Consider the following 22,130-nt stretch of genomic DNA (forward strand, 5'->3'; position numbering starts at 1 on the left):
GGGCCGCAGAGGGGCGGGCCCAGAACCGCGGAGAAGACTCCCGAAGCCAGGGATGGGGGAAGCTTGCAAGCGCCTCAGACCATATTGGGGGCCTCTGGCTTCCAGAACTGCCGAGCTCAGCCCCGCCGCTCTGGGGGCGCGCCCAGGCCTGCTGCGGCCTTCGCAGTCTCCGAGGCCACGGCACCGGCTGTCCGCGACCACTGACCCTCCAGCCCACTGTTCGGCGCTGAGCTAGGGCCCAACCCCACCCGGTGTGTGTGTGTGGTGGGGGGGGGCCGGGTCCCACATCCAGCGCCAACAGCCCCCGCGCCACACTCCTGCATGCCCCGCCACATGAGTGGTGCGGGCCGGGCCCGCCCCCTGACGCATGACGCAGAGGGGCGTGGCTCCCGCCCCGTCACGTGACGGGGGAGTGACCTCACCGCCCCGCGCCATGGGGGCTTCGGACCCGGAAGTGGCGTCCTGGGCTCCCGGCGGTGCCGCGGGGATGGCGGGAGCCGGAGCTGGAGCCGGAGCTCGCGGCGGGGCGGCGGCGGGGGTCGAGGCCCGGGCTCGAGACCCGCCGCCCGCACACCGTGCGCACCCGCGCCACCCTCGGCCGGCGGCGCAGCCCTCGGCCCGCAGGATGGACGGTGCGTCCGGGGGCTTGGGCTCCGGGGACAACGCCCCGACCACCGAGGCTCTTTTCGTGGCGCTTGGTGCAGGAGTGACGGCGCTCAGCCACCCGCTGCTCTACGTGAAGCTGCTCATCCAGGTGTGGGGGCCAGGGGGGTGCCACAGGGAGATGGGGGGCTGATATGTAGGTGACCGGCCAGGGTCTGGAGGGGGATGGGGGCGGGGGGGTCGAAGGCGGTGGATTTGAGGAGGGGGGCGGAGAAGGCGGGGTGATGCGCAGGAGCGGGAGAAGATTAAAGCGGTGAGGGTTTTAGGGATGCAGCGGGCATAGTTTGGGGATGCAGGAGACGAGTGCAAAATGGTCAGCGACAAATTTGGGAGAAGATGGAAGGAATGAGGAATTTCGGGATACAGGGGAGGGGGCATTGGAACGAAGAGATAAGTTTAGGAAATGAAAGAAGGGAGGCAATGGACTTGGAGGGGAGGGGCGGCATTTTGGGGTGAAAGAAGCAACAGAATTGGGGGAGGGGTGGGAAGTTTTTGGCGATAGGGTGGAGAGGAGGATTGGGGGCCAAGGCACAGTATTCAGAAGATGAACACTTGTTTAGGGTGAAGGAGAGCCAAAGCTCTGGATTTGATAGAGATGGATTTAAAGCGATTTAGGAGGATGGGGGCGGGGGGCGGGACAAAGGACTGGGGTCATGGCCAAAAATTTAGGAAAGAAAAGGGGCATCAGCTTCTGGAAAGAAGGGGACACAGGACTCAGTGTTGATGGAATTTGGCGAAGGCGAAGGATTTAGCACAGGAAAGCTATCGGTTTACCGGAGATGGGGGCTCTGGATTTGATGGCGACGACAGATTTGATGGGAGGAGGGGACAGGATGACGTGCTTTGGAGGAGGGGAGCAGATAGGGAGACGCGGTTGGGGGAGGAGTAGTGGCGATCCGTCTGGAAAGGGGAGTGAGGCCGAGGCTTTGTGGGGGGTGAGGGGAGAGATGACGCATTTGCAGAACATTGAAGTCACGGCTGGGGGCCGGAGTGGTCTGGGCGTATTGGAATTGGCCAGAGGGGCCAGTTGGGAACACCAGGTGGGAGGGTATGTAGGGACTTACTTAGACTGAGGCCAAGGTAGGCTGTCTCTGCAGTCGAGGCTTGCAGGGGCACTGGGTGCATTTGGTCGGCCCAGCAGTGCCTTTACAGATAAACTGGGCTGCTTGAGAAAGGGAGAGATGGAGCTGGAAGGGGGCGGGGTGCAGGGGTGGAGGGAGTGCCTTTGGCAAAATTAGGTGGGCGTGACCGAAAGGAGCGCAGCCTAGATGGGGTGGTTCAGGCCTGGACTGATATCTGAAGATTCAGCCTCGAATTTTTAGCTAAGAAGCAGGAGGGGTTAAAAATTGAGATGGAAACCTTACCAAATCTTGAGGTTTGATTTGAGTTGAGGCAAAAGGGTATCAGATTTACTGTCCTGATAACGGACTGAGAGTGGGAGATACAGTTGGAAAGAGAGGGACTTGAGAATAGGAGTAATTGAAATCTGGAGTCGGAGGAACCTGGGCCAGTGGATTTTGGAGTGCGACAAGGAATATGACAAAGAATGAGGACGGTCAGTCTTGGAAGTGACTGACAGGGTAAAGGTTGAGGCTGGTGTCTGGTTGTGATTTGGGAGTAAGGGCTGCTTTTCTTATGAAAATTAAGGTTGTATTTGCACCAATAGAGATCACAAGTTTGGGAGAGAAACTGAGGCTTTGGAACCGGTGGTACCTGAGATGAGAATCAAGGATGATGGAATGAGATTGGGCAAGAACTGCGACTTCAGGGTGGCCAATAGGAGTGTCTGTGGAGTGGAGGCTGCTGGAGTACGAGGAATTGGGCAGAGGTCTCCATGCGAAGGAAACTGGAAGTGGCTTCATCATTTGGACCTTAGTAGGAGAAGGTCCTCCCTTCTCTCTTGCAGGAGAAGAAAATTGAAATAAGGGTCACTAGGAAAAGCAGTTGAGGAATGAGAGCGAATGGGGAATGAAGGAGAACAGGGAATTAGGGAATGAGGGAGTCGAGAGGGTGAGACAGTCTGGACAGTGGGTGGTAAGGGTGAGTGAGCCCAGCTGGGATGACTGAGATGGTCTGTCCTGTTTGAACGCAGCTGGTGCTGAGTGTAACATATCTGAGGGTGAAATCTTAAATGGATACAGTTTGGGAATTAGAGATAACATTTTGCAAAAAGGAAGATTCCAGTTTGGGGTTGGGTGGCAGGATTGGAGTGGCAGATTTGGGGGTTGTCCCAGAAAAATGAGTAACGGTAGAGAATCTGCCTGCAATGCGGGAGATCTTGGTTCAATCCCAGGTGGGGAAGGTCCCACACGCCTTGGGGCAACTAACTGTGTGCGCCTCAGGTACCCAGCCCGAGCGCCCTGGAGCCCATGCTCGGCAGCAGTGAGAAGCCTGAGCACTGCTACTAACCCCCTCTCCCTGCAACTGGAGGAAGCCCGCTTGCAGCAGTGAAGACCCAAAAACTTTGAGAGGGAAGGGAATAGGGGTGAGATAGGATCAGCAGGCCTTCGATAACACAGGTGGAAGTTAAGAAAATAGACTCCACAGATTTGAGAGCTATGGGAATATGGATGAAGGGACTGAGCAGGTTTAAGGGTGAAATCAAATCAATGGGGCTCCCCGGTTGTAGTGACTGGAGTGGATAAAGCAGCAAAAGGCCAGTGGCTCAGACTTGGAGTTGAGGGTGTAAAGAAATACAGCCTGTATAAGAGAACAAAATCAGAACAGACCTAACCTCGGAACCTTCATGCTTTTAGCCCCTAAGGGGAAAGGTCTGGAAGGGGGAGGGTTCACTGCTTAGGTCACTTGGCTCAGCCCTTCCCTCCAACTCCCCTGGGCTTGATTTTTTTCTTGTAAGAAGTTCTCCGTCCTGGAGGGAGTTTCTTAAGTCATAATCAGTAATCTGTCATGCGGCTCAGAATCCCATCTGCAGGGGACAACCTCAACTACCAGAAACACTTGACTAAGGTGAAGAAGCAAAAACAAAGCCAGAAGAAGCTGGAAGCATGCATAGTTCCACTGATAAGGCAGCACTTCCCAGTCCTGCTGTTTTTACTCTTTCGCATGCTAGCGGAGCTCCTCCGATTCATCTGGGCAGCTCTGAAGGTCCCCTGCCAGGGAGGGGCCCTCTCACACCCCACTGAGATGCTGGTCTCCTGGGCACCTTGCTTCTAGCTGGGCAGCGGAGAATCCTCTCATTAATCGGCAGTATAACAAATGGCCTCACCCCTCAGGAGAACCCCTCTCCTCACAGAGGGTGGGGTGGCTTGGTCCTTCACTCACCCATGACTTTAGCAGACACCTTAATTATAATCATCATCTGTACAGCAGGAATTATAACCCTACGGAAATGACGGGGTCATTCTGTCCCAGGGATGTGGGGAGATCAAGGTTAGATCACCAGTGAGGGATAGTCTGAGCTGACAGTGTGCTCTGCTGGGGAGTGAGAGGGACGTATCTGTGACGTCTGCAGGGGGTGCAGGAGCCGTCTGAAGTTTGGGGCTGAGATCTGGATGTGATGGGTTTTGGTGTTGCCACCTTGGGACTGAGACTGGAGTGACGTTTTTACCCTGGAGATGAGAATTAACTGAGATTTTTTTCCTGAGATAAGCGTGGGGTTTGAAGTACCTGAACGTGGGGTGAGGGGAGAGTCCCTGCGCTGGAAATGCCTGGGATTGGGAGGTCATAATGTTGGGGGATGGGCGGCTTGGATTGCGGGGACTGTGGTGTCTGGGACTGGACGCTTCTGTGCCTCGAGCGGTTACATGATGCTGATAGTGAACAGACTGCGATGAGATTCCGGCTATGTTTTGACGGAGAAAGCGTCATCAGGAACAGCCCTGGACTCTGTGGCAGGAGAGTTCGAGGCCTGGGAAAGAGGAGAAGGGAGACCGAATCAGCAGGAGAATCTGACTCTGCCTCTGTGTTTGTCGATTCTGAAGGTGGGCCATGAGCCGATGCCCCCCACCATTGGGACCAATGTGCTGGGGAGGAAGGTCCTCTACCTGCCGAGCTTCTTCACCTACGGTGAGTGTGCTCCCCAGGCAGGAAAGCCCACGCCCAGAGAGACATGAAAGAGGCGTCAAGCAGGGAGCAGGCCCAGCTGGGCCCGGGCAACAAGGGGGGGCCGCATGGGGTACCCAGCGTCAGAACTGGTGTGGGAGTGGGGTCAGGGACAGAGGGGTGTTGGGGTGGGAGCCTGTGACCAGCACGGCTGTGGGACAGTTCCTCTGCCTGGGCTGCCCGTGGTCAGTGGGAGAGCAGACAGGTGCCCGAGAGAGGGCTGTCCGGGACAGGGGTTCCTGTCATCTCTGCCACCCCAGGCTGTGCCTGGGAGCGAGGGTGGCGGCGGTTTTCCTTTGTTTCCCTCCTGAGCAGTCTGGCTGTCCTGTTACCAGTTCTTTGGCCTTCCTGCTCCTCCAGCAGGAGACCTGTTGGGACCTCCTGGGTTCCTTTCCTCCCCTGTTCCCCAGGCAAGAGTGCCCTCTCATTCAAGCACCCCCATCCCCTGGGGTGGAACACTCAGGTGGGTCTCGGCTTCACCTCTGGCCCTGATGACCTGCTCGAGCTCAGGGCTGCTCTGGCCCTGCCCTCCTCGTCAGCTGCTGCCCACCCAGGCCCTTCATACAAGCACAGCAGCTCTGCTTGCCTGAGGGTCTCTCCATCGAGAAGCCCACCATGGTGGGTGGGGCTTGCCGGATGCCAGCAAAGCCCACCAGCTGCCCACACTGCTCATCCCCAGGCCCAAAGCCGGCCAGGACCATTTCACATCTACCATCCCTGCCCGCCTCCTGAACTTCTTCAAACGTGCCTTTGCTCTCTCAGCCGGGCTGATCCCCACATGCTCCATCCATCCTTGCTCGTCTTATCTGTGTAGTCAGTCCAGAACAGTCCTCTGAAAAGCTTTCCTTCTGCTAAATAACTTAGGCCCTTGCCTGCGCACCACCCCCCTCCCCCACCTTTTTTCCACGTCACACACTCTTGGCAGAACCTCACGTCCCATTTCTCTTCCAGTTTGGCCACCTTATTGAGTACAGCATGGGCCAGGTGGAAGATGTCGTTTTGGGGGGAGAAGTCTGTTCATATTTGTTTCATTTAAAAATTGTCAGTGTGGGGGAGGAGGATGTCACAGGTTTAGGGAGCTCCCCCTGCCGCCCCCGCAACTGGCACACAATGAAGCCAGTGTACACAGTGGGCACTCGCCCTGAAGGAGGCCGGGTGGCAGGCTGCCAGCCCCGCGCCACCGTCTCTCTGTACACGGCCGTGCCGGGCTCTAGGCCTAGAGAGACCGGGACCCAGACTGTCTCTGTTGATGTCCCACAGTCATTCTCGAAAGGACGCAGGGTGGAGGGTCTTGACAGTCATGTTATAGCCTCTCGTGAAGATGAGCCGAGTCCTGAGGTGCCCCCTGCCCCGTTTATATAAATGTGGTCTCAGTGCAGATGGTGGAAGCAGGTGCCCGATGGGCATTTCTGGACACCATACCTGCTCTCGAGTTGGGGAGGGGGCCCAGCTGTCTGGCTGTCTAGACACTGTCCGGACAGGATCTCTTCCTCCCCATCATGGTGAAAGGTGTGGCTTTCTTCAGTCTTCTCCCAGAAAGGGCCTCCTGGCGAGGAGTTTTTTGGGGGACTACAGAGAAACCGTGGAGTGATGGAGCCCCCGGCCAGCCAGGGGGCCCATTGGTGGCACAGAGGCTTCTCCAGGCGCTTCTGCCTGCCCTTCTCTGCCCTGGTTCATAATTCCACTCTGAGATGGGGGGAGGTAGGCGTGCTCCCTCCTCTTCTTCTGGCTCGGAAACTGGGTGGAAATAGAAAGAGGCTAAGTGTCCTCTCTTTCTGGAACTCACACTCAGGCTTTATCCCACCAGCTCTCCTTCCGGCTGCTTGGAGCTCCCTTCCCCCAAAACAAACCTTCCTTCTGCCTGTTCCCTCCGCTCTGAGGCATGGCGTCCTCCCGGTGGCCCAGCCTCCTCTCTCCTCCTCTCTTTCCAGCCCCACCCCTGGCTCCAGAAGCCAAACCAGCAGGTACCAGGTGCCCTGGGGCCGGGAAAGCCAGTGGAGCTGCCATGCGGAATGGCTGCTGGCAGATGCGGGGAGGGGAGGACGGGCACCTTGCGGGTTCCCGCCACTGTGCGGAGCTGGAGAGCCGAGGTCAGGGCTTCGAGGGGCTCTGTGTGAGGGAACGTTCTGCTAGCTTCCAGGCACTCAGGTTTATAAAAATTTGTCTTGTCTCCTTTTTTGAACATTGTCTAAAAGTTGATATTTAATGAAATAAAGCAACAAAACGTTAAGAAAGTATCCATTTAGAGGCTCATGAAAAGCAATGACTTAGATAGGGTCCAGCTTCCCTGACCACTTGTTTTTTCTGTAGAGTAGTTCATTAGTGCCTCTATTTTAGTTTCTTCTCCATTGGTTTTTCCCCCCTGCCCGTCCATCCCCCGTGATTAATAAATGCCAGGAGGTGCCCGGTGGGGTCCTGGGTGCAGCACGTGACAAAGTGGGCATGCCCCTCTCCCTCTTGAGCCTTTCTCTCGGGACCCCTTACTTTTCCCTCCCTTAGTTTGCAAACTTCATTGTTCCCTGGGAGCAGTCTTTTTCGTTTTTTTCTCTTTTTCCAGAGGAAAACATTTTTCATCAGCAACAGAGTTGGTTCCTAGGTTGTAGCACTGAAGTTGCCGAGTTGAAAACCTGTTGCTCAATTAGCCAAGATTTTTCAAAGCTAAAAAAAAACATGAACCTGTTTGTTAAAAAAAAAAAATGTTTTGAAGGTTTTGCAAAAGGAAATGGGCTAGAGAAGATAACTGGGAGTGGGGCCCAAGTGCTGCCGGGGTCGTGGCCAGTGCTCCCTCCCGTGACGGAATCCGGCAGGTACCGAGGGACAAGGCCGCGTCTGGTCTGGGTGTGAAATGTGACCCAGGAGTGGGTGCCCCGGGGCCGGGTGTGACGCTGCCCCGCCTACTCTCCCGCAGCCAAGTACATCGTGCAGGTGGACGGGAAGATAGGGCTGTTCCGAGGCCTGAGCCCCCGGCTGATGTCCAACGCCCTCTCCACTGTGACCCGGGGCAGCATGAAGAAGGTGAGCCCGGGGCGAAGCCAGGACCGGCTGCCCGGCGCCCCCCGAGCTCCCGGTCCCCCTGCAGGCCACTACGGGCACCCGTCCTGCTTCTCAGTGCCCGGGTTGGTCGAGGTGCCCCCCCCACCCCCAGCACCATAACCAGACTCCAAGGCCAGGTGGTCCGGTGCTGCATCCCCTCAATTGGAAACACTCCTGCCCCACTGTGCACCGTGTGACACTCGACGGGGGCTTTCCCCGCCAGCTCCAGCCCGGGGGGGGTTCCCACGCTGGGCCCTGCTAACGGACACGGCCAGAAAAAGCAGCCGGAGCCGCGTCCTGCCCTCTGCGTCCCCTCCCAGTTCCATCTCAGAGGCACTCTCGCACTCTGCTTCTGAGCTACCTCTGCTCTTTGCATCTCAGGTTTTCCCTCCAGACGAGATAGAGCAGGTTTCCAACAAGGATGACATGAAGACATCTCTGAGGAAGGTGGTGAAGGAGGTGGGTACCCGGCACTGGAGAAGAGCCTGATCATTATCTCTCACTGCCAAGTCGGGCCAGTCGATGAAGAGTCACAGTTGGGGCCCCCTGTGTGCTCATTGGGGGGCGGAGGACAGGATTGTGCGCGGGGGAACCAGGGCCCGTCTGAGGTAGACTGATTGTGTGGGAGCCTCGGGATCCTGGTTTCTCCCCGTTAAGTGCTCGTCACTCCCCGTGAGTGTCAGGGGAGACAGGCCTGACGGGAGACAGGAGTGTTCCAGAGACAGGCCAGACTGAGTCCCCCCCTCTGCTTTCTTACAGACCTCCTACGAGATGATGATGCAGTGTGTGTCGCGCATGCTGGCCCACCCCCTGCATGGTGAGCTGCCCGCTGGAGACTGCACCCCAGCCATGGGATGGGCCCTCGTGGATGGTAGACATGGAGCAGTAGAGTGACTGGGAAGTAGCGTTACTGGGATCGCTAGTAATGCTAGCGTCCAGTCCAGTCCAGCGGAGTTGGGGCTCTTCCTAGGCAGAAGAAATGGGACGTGATCACAGGGTGTCTCATGATCACAGGGATCCCAGAGGCTGCCTCCCCTCCTGGGCTCGGACACAGGCCCCGCGGCCGGGGAGTTGTGGTCTTTGGCCATTGTGTCACCTGCGTGTGTGTTTCCTTTCTCCTCAGTCATCTCAATGCGCTGCATGGTCCAGTTTGTAGGACGGGAGGCCAAGTACAGGTGGGTAATGCTTCTCAGGATGGGCAGGAGGGCCCTGTCACTACTCATAGTCTGCGAGGACAGGCCAGGCTGGGATCAGCTCCCGCCCCATTTCTGCCGTTTCTAGCAGCTTCAGAGGAGTGGGCTAGTGACTTCTGTAGTCTAAGTCCAGGGCATCTTCTCCCTCGCTCATCTAGGGTGTCCCTGGATGAGCTTGGGTGCCTTGCAGAGGGGTGGGTGGATTGGAGTCCACTTGATTAGGGGTCCCACCAGGGCTCCCTCCTGACCCCTGGGTCATATCCTGACCCTTCCTCCAGCTGTCGCAGGAGCGGGCTTATAGTTGGTTCCCTCCTCTGTTAAGTTGCCATCCATCCCGTGGGCTCAGGGCTTGTCCCTCCCATTGTTTACCTGCCATGCCCGGCACTGAGCTGGGTGGTCTGGGGTCATCGGTGTGTTGACCCCCCCCCCCTTCCCTGGGGCACTTGTGCCCTCTCTCCCCTCTGGGTGCAGGACAGGAGGGGGTCCTGGAGACACAGGGCAGGAGTCATACGCTTGTCACCCTTCCTCTCAGCTTCTCATTTCCTGGGTTCGGTGGTTTCCTGCAGCTGTGCTTGGGGCCACTGCCCCAGGAAGCTTGGCTGCCATGGTGCCTCCTTTTGAGTTCGTTAGTGGGAAATTGGCCCATTCCCCCAGTGAGCTCAGAACCCAGTGGGCCGAGCCACAGTCCTGAGAAGCAGGGTAGTGGGGCCTGGCAGGGTTCTGGCTCCCACCACCTTTCACCTAGGCCACCCCAGCCCTCTCAGCTTTGCAGAGCCTCCCTGCATTGTCCAAGCCTCAGAGGTTGCAGTTGAGCCTCCTTTGCATTTCACACCTAAGACGTCCCAGCCTGCCCTCTGATGGCTAAGAGGCTGCAGCGGGCGGGGCACATGTTCCCAGCTCCCTGCTGGGATAGGCCAGGTGTCTGTCTTTTCCCAGGCTGGGCGATCTGGGCAGTCTGCTGCAGGGCCTTCTGCTGCGGGGCCCTCTATTCCATCCCTGCCCTCTGGGAAGGAGCCTCTCTCCACTCGCCTCCTCTCTCTCTCTGTCAGGCACGCAGGCTCCAGAAGGTTGTTCAGCCAGAGCTGAGCACAAAAGCCTGCCAGAAGGAGGGGCCGTCGCCTTGTAGCAGCCCAGGCCGGAAGGTTCATTCCTACATTCCAGATCCACACAAGATAGCCATAGAGAACTGGGGTTCTGCCCCCGGTGGGGTGGGTTTCCTGAGTCTCAGTGAACTGTGTCAGTGCCCCCCTCATCCCCAAATGAGGGCTGTGACTGTCTCTACTTGGCTTCTGCCCGGTGACAGAGGATGTCCCCTCCCTGTCCCAACCAGGGCTCTGAGCAGGGGTGGGGGGCTCCCCTCCCCACCCGGGTGCGGGCTTCTCGCAGGCTCCCGGTGACCTTGTGTTCCCCGTGTTCTCCACAGCGGCGTGTTGAGCTCCATTGGGAAGATTTTCAAAGAAGAGGGCCTGCTGGGATTCTTCGTGTACGTGAGTTTTATACTCCCTGTAACTGTCACGGAGCAGGGTCTACTAACAGGCGCGTTCTCAACCCTCAGGCCGCGGCTGCTAGCCTCAGACTAACCGCCGCGCCTCGGCTCGGCCCGTAGAGCTCCACAGCACGTGCGCTGCGGACTGGCAGAACCAGAGCTGCCCAGCCCCCTCCACGCCTCGGCTCGCCCAGCAGTGGTCCTGTCCGTCCAGCACACCGGGCGTGCGGGGACCATCCCCCCACTCCAACCCCACTGCCTCCGTCCGTTTGCTCCAGGGCTGGGGAGCGGGCACAAGGCTGGCCTTCAGGAGGTCTTCAGCTCGTCCATCGTCCTTGGTTTCACTGCAGAAAAACAGCTGGAAGTCTGTGACTTAGGCTGAAGGTCAAGCCCCGGGCAGCTCGTAAGCTGACTCCAGCTGATAAATCCTGTTTGACAAAGTAGTTCTTCACATTCAACGTTTGGGTTTCCCAGGTGGTGCTAGTGGTAACGATCCGGTCACCTGTCTGCCAGGGCAGGAGATGTAAGAGACACAGGTTCGATCCCTGGGTCGGGAAGATCCCCTGGAGAAGGAAATGGCAACCCACTCTAATATTTTTGCCTGGGAAATCCCATGGACAGCAGAGCCTGGCGGGCTATATATAGTCCATGGGGTCGCAAAGAATCAGGTACAACTGAAGTGATTGAGCATTCAATGTTCAGAACGCTTCGCATCACAGTCCCTGTGTCTGGCTTCTCTTCAGAAGCTGAGGCCTGGCCGCTCCGGGCCTGCGTCTCTGCGGACCAGCTGTCAGCAGGGCGCCGTCTCCTGAGGGCCCAGACCCTCCACCCAGCCCCAGGTGGCGTGCCTCACTCCCGCCGTGCTCCACTGTAAAGAAAACTCGCACTGTATAAAAAGACTGTAAACCACGACACAACCCCAAAGCCAGGCCTTACAAATACTTTTGTTTTGCCTTTTTTAGGTCTAGACGCTGACATACATGATGTCGTGAGCATAGTGTGCTAGACCTGGGCTCTGTGTTAACTCACTTTGAGGTGTCACAGTTGGCCAAGTGTTCTGCATGTAGGCGTGTGTGCGTGTGTATGTGGTTCTCAGTAGGAGGTGAATTTGCCACAGGGGACGTAAGTAATGTCCGGAGACATCTTCTGGTTGTCACAGCTGGGATCTAGTGGGTAGAGACCAGGGATGTTGCTAAACATCTCGAAATGCAGACGTCGGCTCCCATGACAAAGAATTTACTCAGCCCTAAAGGTTGACAGTGCCAAGGTTGACAAACTTTGATTTATATACACACACTTATTCAAATGTACGTTCATGTCTATGTATGTCTATACGTGTGTGTGTGTGTGTGTGTGTGTATGTGAATAAATATTTGCTTGTGTGACTAGTACTTCAGACCTTAAAACACTGCATATCATCGCCTCTGGTATTTTTCACTCTCACTGTATATATACATTCTATTCTGATGTGTGAATAGGACTCCCACACAACAGCTGCTTACCCATTGGATTCTTTTTTTCTTTTGCATATTTGTAGAACATGATCTGTGTGCTCAGAAATCGCTGAGTGTATATGTGAAAAGTCAGTCTGAACACAGATGGAACCAACAGGATTGGAAATTGCATTCAAGAAGGTTCATTTTATTAATATCCCTCATATCATATTAATAGGTGTGTTATATATTTTTTTTAACTTTTCAGATATTTTGAAATACTTTTTCAAATTCAAAAATCCTAATTCTGCGTCCTCTCCCGAAGATACAGCCATTCTCCTGAAACTCGTTCCACATGACTTCATATCTAAACAAGCAAATAAACACATTTTTTTTTTTTTTAAAGAAAAAGACCACAAGGATCACACAGGACCCACTGATACCAATCTGGCTTTTCGCCCTCAGCACTGTATCTTAGGAAAACTTCATCTTACTGTGTAGGGATGTTTATTCTAAAGGCCATCACTTGAAAAGGCAGCCCTCCTTACAGAAGCTTGTATGGAGTGTCTTTGGTGGAATGTTCAGGGGTGAAGACAGACGCCCTGAGCAAAGTTTTGTGAGAGTTGATTAGGTAAATAGGCAAAAGGAAAAATGCCAAAATGTAGGTACTCTTTCCTTATCTGCATTTGAAAATCCCAGATTTTTCAACATTCATCTTAAGGCCCAGCTTCTGTAGTTTGAAAACCACTTATGAGATCATAGGCTTAACTTGTGCTATCAGATGTGGCTTGTAGCATACACCCCACACCCTGCGAAGAAAGGAACACTGCCTTCCTGGTGTGGATAGCCGCTGGCCCACGTGGCCCCTGCAACCTTCCTTCCTGACCTGGTGCTGGTAGATAACGCTGAAGTTTAGAGCTTGGAACATCCTTGCCTGCTTCCTGGGTGCAGAGCCCCCAGAAATCGCTCCCTTCCCTCTCCTGCTTATCTCTGCTCACCTTGTTTTTTTAGCGGCTTAATCCCTCACCTCCTGGGCGATGTGGTTTTCTTGTGGGGCTGTAACCTGCTGGCCCACTTCATCAATGCCTACCTGGTGGATGACAGCGTGAGTGACACCCCAGGGGGGCTGGGGAACGACCAGAATCCAGGTTCCCAGGTTGGTTGGAACAAGGACTTGTCCATCTTTCCATGTACTGCTGATGCCCAGGGTCTGGGGCAGACTTGAGGACTCTGGGATTCTGAGCACTGGGCCCTGGGGGCTGGAGAGGGTCCTTGGCGGGTAGGGGTCTGAGCAGAAGACCTCTGATGGTCCCTGGGTGAACTTTGTCTCCGAGGAGATGAGATTGCTAACGAGACCTAGAGGGGTTTATGGGATGCCCATCCTTGGGCAGCTTCACTGGTAACGTGGATATGGACTTTATCTGAGGCTGGTTTGAGATAGTGACCCAACTAGGGGTCCCTAGTAAGTCAGGAGACAGACCAGCTCATGATAACGCTTCAGCTCTCATGTAGTGTTGTAGGCTTGTTTGGGCCCTTTTGTGAACAGTGACGTTAGATCCTGACAGCACCCCAGTTGTGAAAGGAGCAGAGTTGGGGTGACACTGTGTTACAGACGTGAGCCCCAGAGATTGAAGGGCTGTCCTGAGGCCTTGGCTGTGAGTCGACAGTGCCGGGACTAGGTCTCCCTCCCTGGGCCCAGCTGAGTGTGCTTCAGTCAGCTCGGCCACGTGCCATGCAGGCGCACCCCGCGCTTGTTCGCAGGAGTCTCCACAGCTGGCTGTGCACAGACCTCCCAGCTGGTTGGGTCAGGCACGGGGAAGCCTTGATCCTTCTAAAGGGCACTGGTTAAGAAAGCTGGGGACTTAGTTTGACTAGTTCTGTCTGAACCAAGATACAAGTTGGGGGGCTGTGATGGGCCGGGGCTCCTGGTAGCCAGACATCCCAACAGCAGGATCGCCCACTCTAGGAGGGTTGACGAGGGCCTGGGGGCTTGTCTGCCAGAATCGCCTTGTTGGGGGTGGGGGGCTCATCGTCTTGTGTCTGTGTCTGGGCCCCAGAACAGCAGTTCCAGGGTGAGGGTGGTCTGGGAAAGAGTCCATGGTGAGGAGTGCCTCAGAGCTCACAGCTGGGGCAGAGGGAAACAGGCCATTTGAAGTGGGTAAGTGGAGTCTTCCTGGCCTTTTAACGTAAGCAAATACAAGCTGCAGTATTTAGAGCAGCGCACCCACGGCCCTGCCCTCGCTCCAGGGCGTTGGGGGTGGGTAAGCTGCTGCCGTCACACACAGCGAGCTTGGGACAGCTGGGTGTTGCTGGGGGTCGTCCCACAGCTGACGGCTTCCTCCAGTCCAGGTGGGCAGGTGTTTGACCAGGGGCTGCTGCACTTACCCTCAGACAGCAGCAGTCAGCACTTCACTGAAAGTATTTTTCGAGTGCTTCAGGCTAAGGTGAGGCTGCCGCTCAAGCAGAGGGCCCAGTAGACCTCCGCCCAGGGTTGCAGGGTGTCCATCTGGTGGGGCGGCCCCACAGGAGGCTGAGGGATGGGTCATCACCCTTCCTGGTTTGGGGCTGTTTCGTGGGTAAAGTTGAATTTAGGAGTTGGGCCTGAAGGGAGTGAGAGTTTGATGAGGTGGGGGGCAGAAAACCCAGCGGTGCCCCTCACCTTTCACTGCGGGACCCAGGATTCTGTCTGGGCGGTTCACATGGGCACCTGGTTTTCCACTCAGTAAGCGCTTACGTGTGCCGAGCCCTGGGCACTGATCAAACAAAGGCCCGGTCCTCAGGACTTGCAGAGGCTGCAGCCCAGAAGTCCACCTTCCTTCCCTTTACCGCTCACAGTGGGGTCACAGAAGTCCTTTCAGTCGGGATATCCCAGTTCTGCCCCCCAGATGATCGAGGCTCTGACTCACAGGCTGCAAGAGCTGCCGGCAGGCCCTGAAAGTGGGCTCTGCGTGTGCGGAGGGCATGTGAGGAGCTGAGTGCCGGCGGGGTGCAAGGCCAGTGTGGATGGCAAGGTGAAGGGGTCCACAGAGCAGGCAGTGAGGACGGGACCTGTGCATCAGAAGTCTGCTTCCCGAGCCAAACCCATCTCCCTTTGTGTCTCTCCAGTTCAGCCAGGCGCTGGCCATCCGGAGCTACACCAAATTTGTGATGGGGGTAAGTCAGGCCCTACATGGCCCTTTCCACGGTGCTGGGGGCTTGGGTGGGGCCTAGGAGGCCAGCTCCGGTGGTGGCTGAAGGCAGGCCTTAGTGAAGGCTACTGGCACAGGGTGTCCCTGCCCCCTGAACTCCGGCCAGGGCTGCGGTGGGTGGGGTCACTGACCCTTGGGTCTCCTGCAGATCGCAGTGAGCATGCTGACCTACCCCTTCCTGCTGGTCGGCGATCTCATGGCTGTGAACAACTGCGGGTAGGTGTGTGCCCCTCCCCCAGGCACCCTGCCAGGGCTGCTGGGGGCACCTGTCGGAGCCCCTCCCGGCCGCTCTGTGTGGCCTCGGCCCACCTGGCATGCCGGCTTCCTCTGGGATTCATCATACCCCTTTGGGAGGAATATGTGGGTCAGTATATGGGTGGTGGCAGCTTTAGCTCCTCCCACTGTCTTCTGGGTCTGACACGCTCTTCTTCCCGGGCAGGCTGCAGGCTGGGCTCCCTCCTTACTCCCCAGTGTTCAAATCCTGGATCCACTGCTGGAAGTACCTGAGTGTGCAGGTAAGCATGCACTCCAGGGAGTTTTCTCCTGATTTCTCCGTAACATTGATCAGAGAGAAAAGATTTTTGTATACGCTTCAACATGGAAAGTTAAGGGCTTGTCATAGAATCCAAGGCTTGTATAAGTAAATTTTACTCTATTTAGAAGGGGTTTGAGGTGCTTAGATCTGAATTTCCTTAAGAATTAAACATCAGATCAGATCAGATCAGTCGCTCAGTCGTGTCCGACTCTTTGCAACCCCATGAATCGCAGCACGCCAGGCCTCCCTGTCCATCACCAACTCCCGGAGTTCACTCAGACTCACGTCCATCGAGTCAGTGATGCCATCCAGCCATCTCATCCTCTGTCGTCCCCTTTTCCTCCTGCCCCCAATCCCTCCCAGCATCAGAGTCTTTTCCAATGAGTCAACTCTTCACATGAGGTGGCCAAAGTACTGGAGTTTCAGCTTTAGCATCATTCCTTCCAAAGAAATCCCGAGGCTGATCGCCTTCAGAATGGACTGGTTGGATCTCCTTGCAGTCCAAGGGACTCTCAGGAGTCTTCTCCAACACCACAGTTCAAAAGCATCAATTCTTCAGTGCTCAGCCTTCTTCACAGTCCAACTCTCACATCCATACATGACCACAGGAAAAACCATAGCCTTGACTAGATGGACCTTTGTTGGCAAAGTAATGTCTCTGCTTTTGAATATGCTATCTAGGTTGGTCATAACTTTCCTTCCAAGGAGTAAGAGTCTTTTAATTTCATGGCTGCAGTCACCATCTGCAGTAATTTTGGAGCCCAGAAAAATAAAGTCTGACACTGTTTCCACTGTTTCCCCATCTATTTCCCATGAAGTGATGGGACCGGATGCCATGATCTTCGTTTTCTGAATGTTGAGCTTTAAGCCAACTTTTTCACTCTCCTCTTTCACTTTCATCAAGAGGCTTTTGAGTTCCTCTTCACTTTCTGCCATAAGGGTGGTGTCATCTGCATACCTGAGGTTATTGATATTTCTCCCAGCAATCTTGATTCCAGTTTGTGTTTCTTCCAGTCCAGCGTTTCTCATGATGTACTCTGCATATAAGTTAAATAAACAGGGTGACAATATACAGCCTTGACGAACTCCTTTTCCTGTTTGGAACCAGTCTGTTGTTCCATGTCTAGTTCTAACTGTTGCTTCCTGACCTGCATACAGATTTCTCAAGAGGCGGATCAGGTGGTCTGGTATTCCCATCTCTTTCAGAATTGTCCACAGTTTATTGTGATCCACACAGTCAAAGGCTTTGGCATAGTCAATCAAGCAGAAATAGATGTTTTTCTGGAACTCTCTTGCTTTTTCTATGATCCAGTGGATGTTGGCAATTTGATCTCTGGTTCCTCTGCCTTTTCTAAAACCAGCTTGAACATCAGGAAGTTCACGGTTCACATATTGCTGAAGCCTGGCTTGGAGAATTTTGAGCATTACTTTACTAGCGTGTGAGATGAGTGCAACTGTGCGGTAGTTTGAGCATTCTTTGGCATTGCCTTTCTTTGGGATTGGAATGAAAACTCACCTTTTCCAGTCCTGTGGCCACTGCTGAGTTTTCCAAATTTGCTGGCATATTGAGTGCAGCACTTTCACAGCAGCATCTTTCAGGATTTGGAGTAGCTCAAGTGGAATTCCATCACCTCCACTAGCTTTGTTCGTAGTGATGCTTTCTAAGGCCCACTTGACTTCACATTCCAGGATGTCTGGCTCTAGGTCAGTGATCACACCATCGTGATTATCTGGGTCGTGAAGATCTTTTTTGTACAGTTCTTCCATGTATTCTTGCCATCTCTTCTTAATATCTTCTGCTTCTGTTAGGTCCATACCATTTCTGTCCTTTATCGAGCTCATCTTTGCATGAAATGTTCTTTGGTATCTCTGATTTTCTTTAAGAGATCCCTAGTCTTTCCCATTCTGTTGTTTTCCTCTATTTCTTTGCAATGATCGCTGAAGAAGGCTTTCTTATGTCTTCTTGCTATTCTTTGGAACTCTGCATTCAGATGTTTATATCTTTCCTTTTCTCCTTTGCTTTTTGCTTCTCTTCTTTTCACAGCTATTTGTAAGGCCTCCCCAGACAGCCATTTTGCTTTTTTGCATTTCTTTTCCATGGGGATGGTCTTGATCCCTGTCTCCTGTACAATGTCACGAACCTCATTCCATAGTTCATCAGGCACTCTATTGATCAGATCTAGGCCCTTAAATCTATTTCTCACTTCCACTGTATAATCATAAGGGATTTGATTTAGGTCATACCTGAATGGTCTAGTGGTTTTCCCTGCTTTCTTCAATATAAGTCTGAATTTGATAAGGAGTTCATGGTCTGAGCCACAGTCAGCTCCTGGTCTTGTTTTTGCTGACTGTATAGAGCTTCTCCATCTTTGGCTGCAAAGAATGTAATCAGTCTGATTTCAGTGTTGACCATCTGGTGATGTCCATGTATAGAGTCTTCTCTTGTGTTTTTTGAAGAGGGTGTTTGTTATGACCAGTGCATTTTCTTGGCAAAACTCTATTAGTCTTTGCCCTGCTTCATTCCATATTCCAAGGCCAAATTTGCCTGTTACTCCAGGTGTTTCTTGACTTCCTACTTTGGCATCCAGTCCCTTATAATGAAAAGGACATCTTTTTTGGGTGTTAGTTCTAAAAGGTCTTGTAGGTTTTCATAGAACCGTTCAACTTCAGCTTCTTCAGCGTTACTGGTTGGGGCATAGACTTGGATTACTGCGGGCAGGAATCCCTCAGAAGAAATGGAGTGGCCATCATGGTCAACAAAAGAGTCCGAAATGCAGTACTTGGATGCAATCTCAAATTAAACATCAGACTAGGTCATTTCTTCACCTCTTAAAGACTCAGAACAAATATGGGCGAGCCCACGGGGTAGGTGGTGAAGCCCAAGAACTCCTTATAACCTTGAGTAATCTGGGCTGAAGACAAATCCGGCCTGTCGGAGGCCGGCCCCTCCTTCCCGCAGGACGCCCCAGGTGCCCAGGAGAGCCTGAGCTTGGCGCTGGGCCACATGATGAGCTTGGAGAGAGTGCCAGTCTTGAAGTTTTTGTGTTGCCCAGGCGCACTCCTGCTGGCTGGAGTTCTGGGTCAAAGGTCCAGGTGGCTGGCCCAGGGTAGATGCTTGGCTTCCTGGCCCTGGTTGGCCTCAGTAGGATGAGGCAGGGGCCTGGGCAGGAGGAAGCATCGCAGTGACTGGCCTCGGGCTTGAGAAAAGGATGGTGGATGGGAGGAAAGCAGGGAGGCGTGAGGCGGACGCAGGCCTCCAGCGACTCAGGTGGTTCCTCGTCATCGCGGCCTATGTATGGGAGGAGCTCTAGGCCCCTTGGCTCTGATGCCAGAGAGCAGCGAGTGTCCTCCTCAGGAGCCCCATCAACACTGGACACTCTATGCTTCAGTGCAGAGCAGATTCTGACATTACCCCCGAGGAGTGAAAACCCAGACCGGCTGCCTCCAACCCCAGGGGCTCACAGCTCCCGGCCCTTTGTTGGTCACATGCTGGCCCGGCTCTGTGGGTTGAAGAGCCTGGCCTCCCCTCTCAACTGACCTGACTGCTGTTTCCAATCCAGGGCCAGCTCTTCCGAGGCTCCAGCCTGCTTTTCCGCCGGGTGTCATCAGGATCGTGCTTTGCCCTGGAGTAATCTGAATCACCTAAAACCAACCAACCAACCAACTGCGCTGTCTCAGCCTGGCCACCGCGGGTGAGGCCTGATCATCTCGGGGCACCTGTCAGACAACCACCCCAGCATCACCTAGATGTGCTCTAGTACGGCTGGGCTTCAGTTTCCATATTTCCCATGTGTCTGTCCAAAAGCAGGGGCTGGGTGGGGGTGAGGCTGCATCCAGTGGGCTGGGCATTGTTGGACCCGGGGAAGGTGGGGTGGGGCTGGGGAATGGGGGCCCAATCCACTTTGCAGATTTCCCGAGTCGGCCTTGTGCAGGGGTCTTGTGGAGGCCCACGCTGGCGGGGTACAGGCTCCTGAGGTCAGGTGGCACTGCCCCACTCACACCCCTCAAGTCAGCCCCAGCTCTCATCCCGCAGCTCAGCTGGGAGCTTCGCGCTCTTGCTTTGTAAATAGGGTGTGATCCCCTTTCAGGAGGCTGCCGTCACTTCCCGGCCTTGGCTAGGAGGCTGTCTTCATCTTTCTCAACACTACTTGTCTGTTAAGGCAGCACCTTCTAAATGGGAAATCATGTGTCTGCTCAGAATGTGTTCCCCTCCCTGTCAATTTAAAGGCTCGTTGATTTAATGGTGATGCCTCACATGCAGGAAATGGTTATCTGTGCAATTGTGAACACCCAGATGTTAGGCAGATCAGCGTCTCTAGTCGTATCCAGTTTAAAGTTCCTAATAAGATCTGACCCTTTCTCCCGCAAATAAATGCATCGGTGGTGATTTGGAGCTTTGTGGAGAGTCTCTTATTTTCATGAGCTTAACTGTCTGCAAGGAGAAGGCAATGGCACCCCACTCCAGTACTCTTGCCTGGAAAATCCCATGAGCTGAGGAGCCTGGTAGGCTGCAGTCCATGGGGTTGCTAAGAGTCAGACACGACTGAGCGACTTCACTTTGACTTTTCACTTTCATGCATTGGAGAAGGAAATGGCAACCCACTCCAGTGTTTTTGCCTGGAGAATCCCAGGGACCGGGGAGCCTGATGGGCTGCCGTCTATGGGATCACACAGAGTCGGACACAGCTGAAGCGACTTAGCAGCAGCAGCAGCAAATGTCTGCAGAGTGTTTCTCAATCCTTTCTGGTTGTATGAGAAGTGAAGTGAAAGTCGTGTCCAGCTCTGTGCAACCCCATGGACTATACAGTCTGTGGAATTCTCCAGGCCAGAATACTAATGTGGGTAGCCGTTCCCTTCTCCAGGGGATCTTCCCAACCCAGGGATTGAACCCAGGTCTCCCACATAGCAGGCAGATTCTTTACCAGCTGAGCCACAAGGGAAGACGGTTGTGTGAGAAGGGACTGTAAAGTGACAGGGCTGGGGGCAGCCCGGCCTGGGTATGCGAAGGGCCCGGGCTTGGCGTAGATCAGTGGGCGGGGGCAGGGGGAGGGTGGAGGCTCAGGTCGCTGGGTGGTTTTCTGAATTAGGCCAAGATGCCAGTTCACAGCTAGTGCACAGGCCTCTTCCCAGGGAGACAGGCCCTTGAAAAGTCCTCCCAGCTTCAGAAAACGTTCCATGCAAAAGTCCAGCTGTCCTCAGCTCCGTTTGCAGATGATATTGTCGGATTTTACCAAGTTGGTTGGGGTAGCAGTCACGTGGGTACAGCAGAAGGGGTAGGCAGCCCAGCTGCAGCACCGAGCTTGGCCTTCTCTAGAAAAGGCAAAGCTCCCTCCATTTGCTTCTGCCGAACACCAGGGCCTATAAACAGGCAAAACTTAAAGATGGAACATGCTGGTCCCTGGAGACTGTAGGCTTCCAGCTGATGGGGTGGTAATACCAACTGAGGGCCAGCTGGGTTCCCCAAGTGTTCTCTGCCCCTGCCCTAGGGGAGCGGGCTTCGGGAGTTGGGGTTTGGGACTTAGGTCATATTTCCTCACAGTGTGGCTGGGTTCTGCCCAGGGACAGCCCTGGGATGCTTTTGTTCTAGTCTACCTCGCATATCCTTGTTCCCCAGAACACGGGAGCGTGCCTGTGCAGGTGTCCTGTAAATGTACATTGGTCGGGGGGTCACTAAGATCTTACACTCAAGCTCAGATAACCGAAGTGGCCGGGAGGGAAAGCAAATGGCAAGGCGAGTGGGCCAGGGCTCGCTGGCATGGATTCTGTAGAGAAGGAAGACCCTTCAGAGGCGGGTCTGCCACACGGCACATGATCTTTCTCTAGCCCAGCATGGCTTCCCCTGGCACTGACCACTGCCCCAGGGTAACTGTTCTTCCTGTTGCTCCACCCTCATGTCCTGTTCTTGGATTAATTGCTTCCTGTGGGCCCCCAGATTCAAGTCCGAGCTCAGCTAGTCCTAAGAACCCCTCCCTCTGGCAGCCGCCCCCTCCCAGGTATTTGGAGAAGCCACCAAGGTAAAGAGCCAGCCTGGGGGGGCCTGGTGAGTCACTTTGAGGAGAGGTAGTGCCATTCCCAGGCAATACCCTGGGATTGCTGAATTTCAGGCTCTCGACTACATTTCCCAGGTTATCTTTCGCATGCAGAAATGGCAAGAAAATCACCTGTGATACTCCATCTCAGTTTTTAGTTGAGCAGTTGCTAACCATTTTCAGTTCAGTATTCAGGTGCAGGTATTGTGTATGTTAAATGCTCCCTTTGTTTCCTGGACCTTTCATTCTTTGAGGATTGAATCCTCCCGTGCCACCTGCTCCCCTAACCCGCCATAGCACCTGGCATGTTTCTCCCTGTCCTGAAAACTAGAGTGACAAGGTCCTGATCTGAGAAAAGAGAGTGGATTGAACTGGGGTGGGGGAGGGCGGAGCTGTCTGCAAAAGGAGGGGTGATGGGAGTGGGAAGATCCTTGGGGACACCTCCCTCCCCTCCTGGAAAACCTAATTCCAGTGGACAAAGCGGGAAGGTCCCCTGACGGGCCTCTCG

The 22,130-nt window shown here is 54.5% G+C and overlaps 1 protein-coding gene across 2 annotated transcripts; it reads left to right on the forward strand.

The window, feature by feature from the left end:
• Window positions 1-398: 398 nt before the first annotated feature.
• Window positions 399-19,986, forward strand: MTCH1 (mitochondrial carrier 1). Of its 2 annotated transcripts, none has more exons than XM_055571553.1 (12): window positions 399-754; window positions 4,605-4,689; window positions 7,634-7,740; window positions 8,140-8,217; window positions 8,518-8,575; window positions 8,882-8,933; window positions 10,375-10,434; window positions 12,882-13,026; window positions 14,976-15,023; window positions 15,207-15,274; window positions 15,498-15,573; window positions 19,154-19,986. In XM_055571553.1, exons 1-12 carry the CDS (start codon window positions 434-436, stop codon window positions 19,223-19,225), a joined length of 1,170 nt encoding a protein of 389 aa, XP_055427528.1. In that variant the 5' UTR covers window positions 399-433; the 3' UTR covers window positions 19,226-19,986. The 2 variants fall into 2 exon arrangements, with proteins under 2 accessions (XP_055427528.1, XP_055427529.1); XM_055571554.1 differs by having other exon boundaries at window positions 12,882-12,975.
• The last annotated feature ends 2,144 nt before the right edge of the window (window positions 19,987-22,130 follow it).

This window comes from Bubalus kerabau, chromosome 3 (assembly GCF_029407905.1).
Source record: "Bubalus kerabau isolate K-KA32 ecotype Philippines breed swamp buffalo chromosome 3, PCC_UOA_SB_1v2, whole genome shotgun sequence".
NCBI lineage: Eukaryota > Metazoa > Chordata > Mammalia > Artiodactyla > Bovidae > Bubalus > Bubalus kerabau.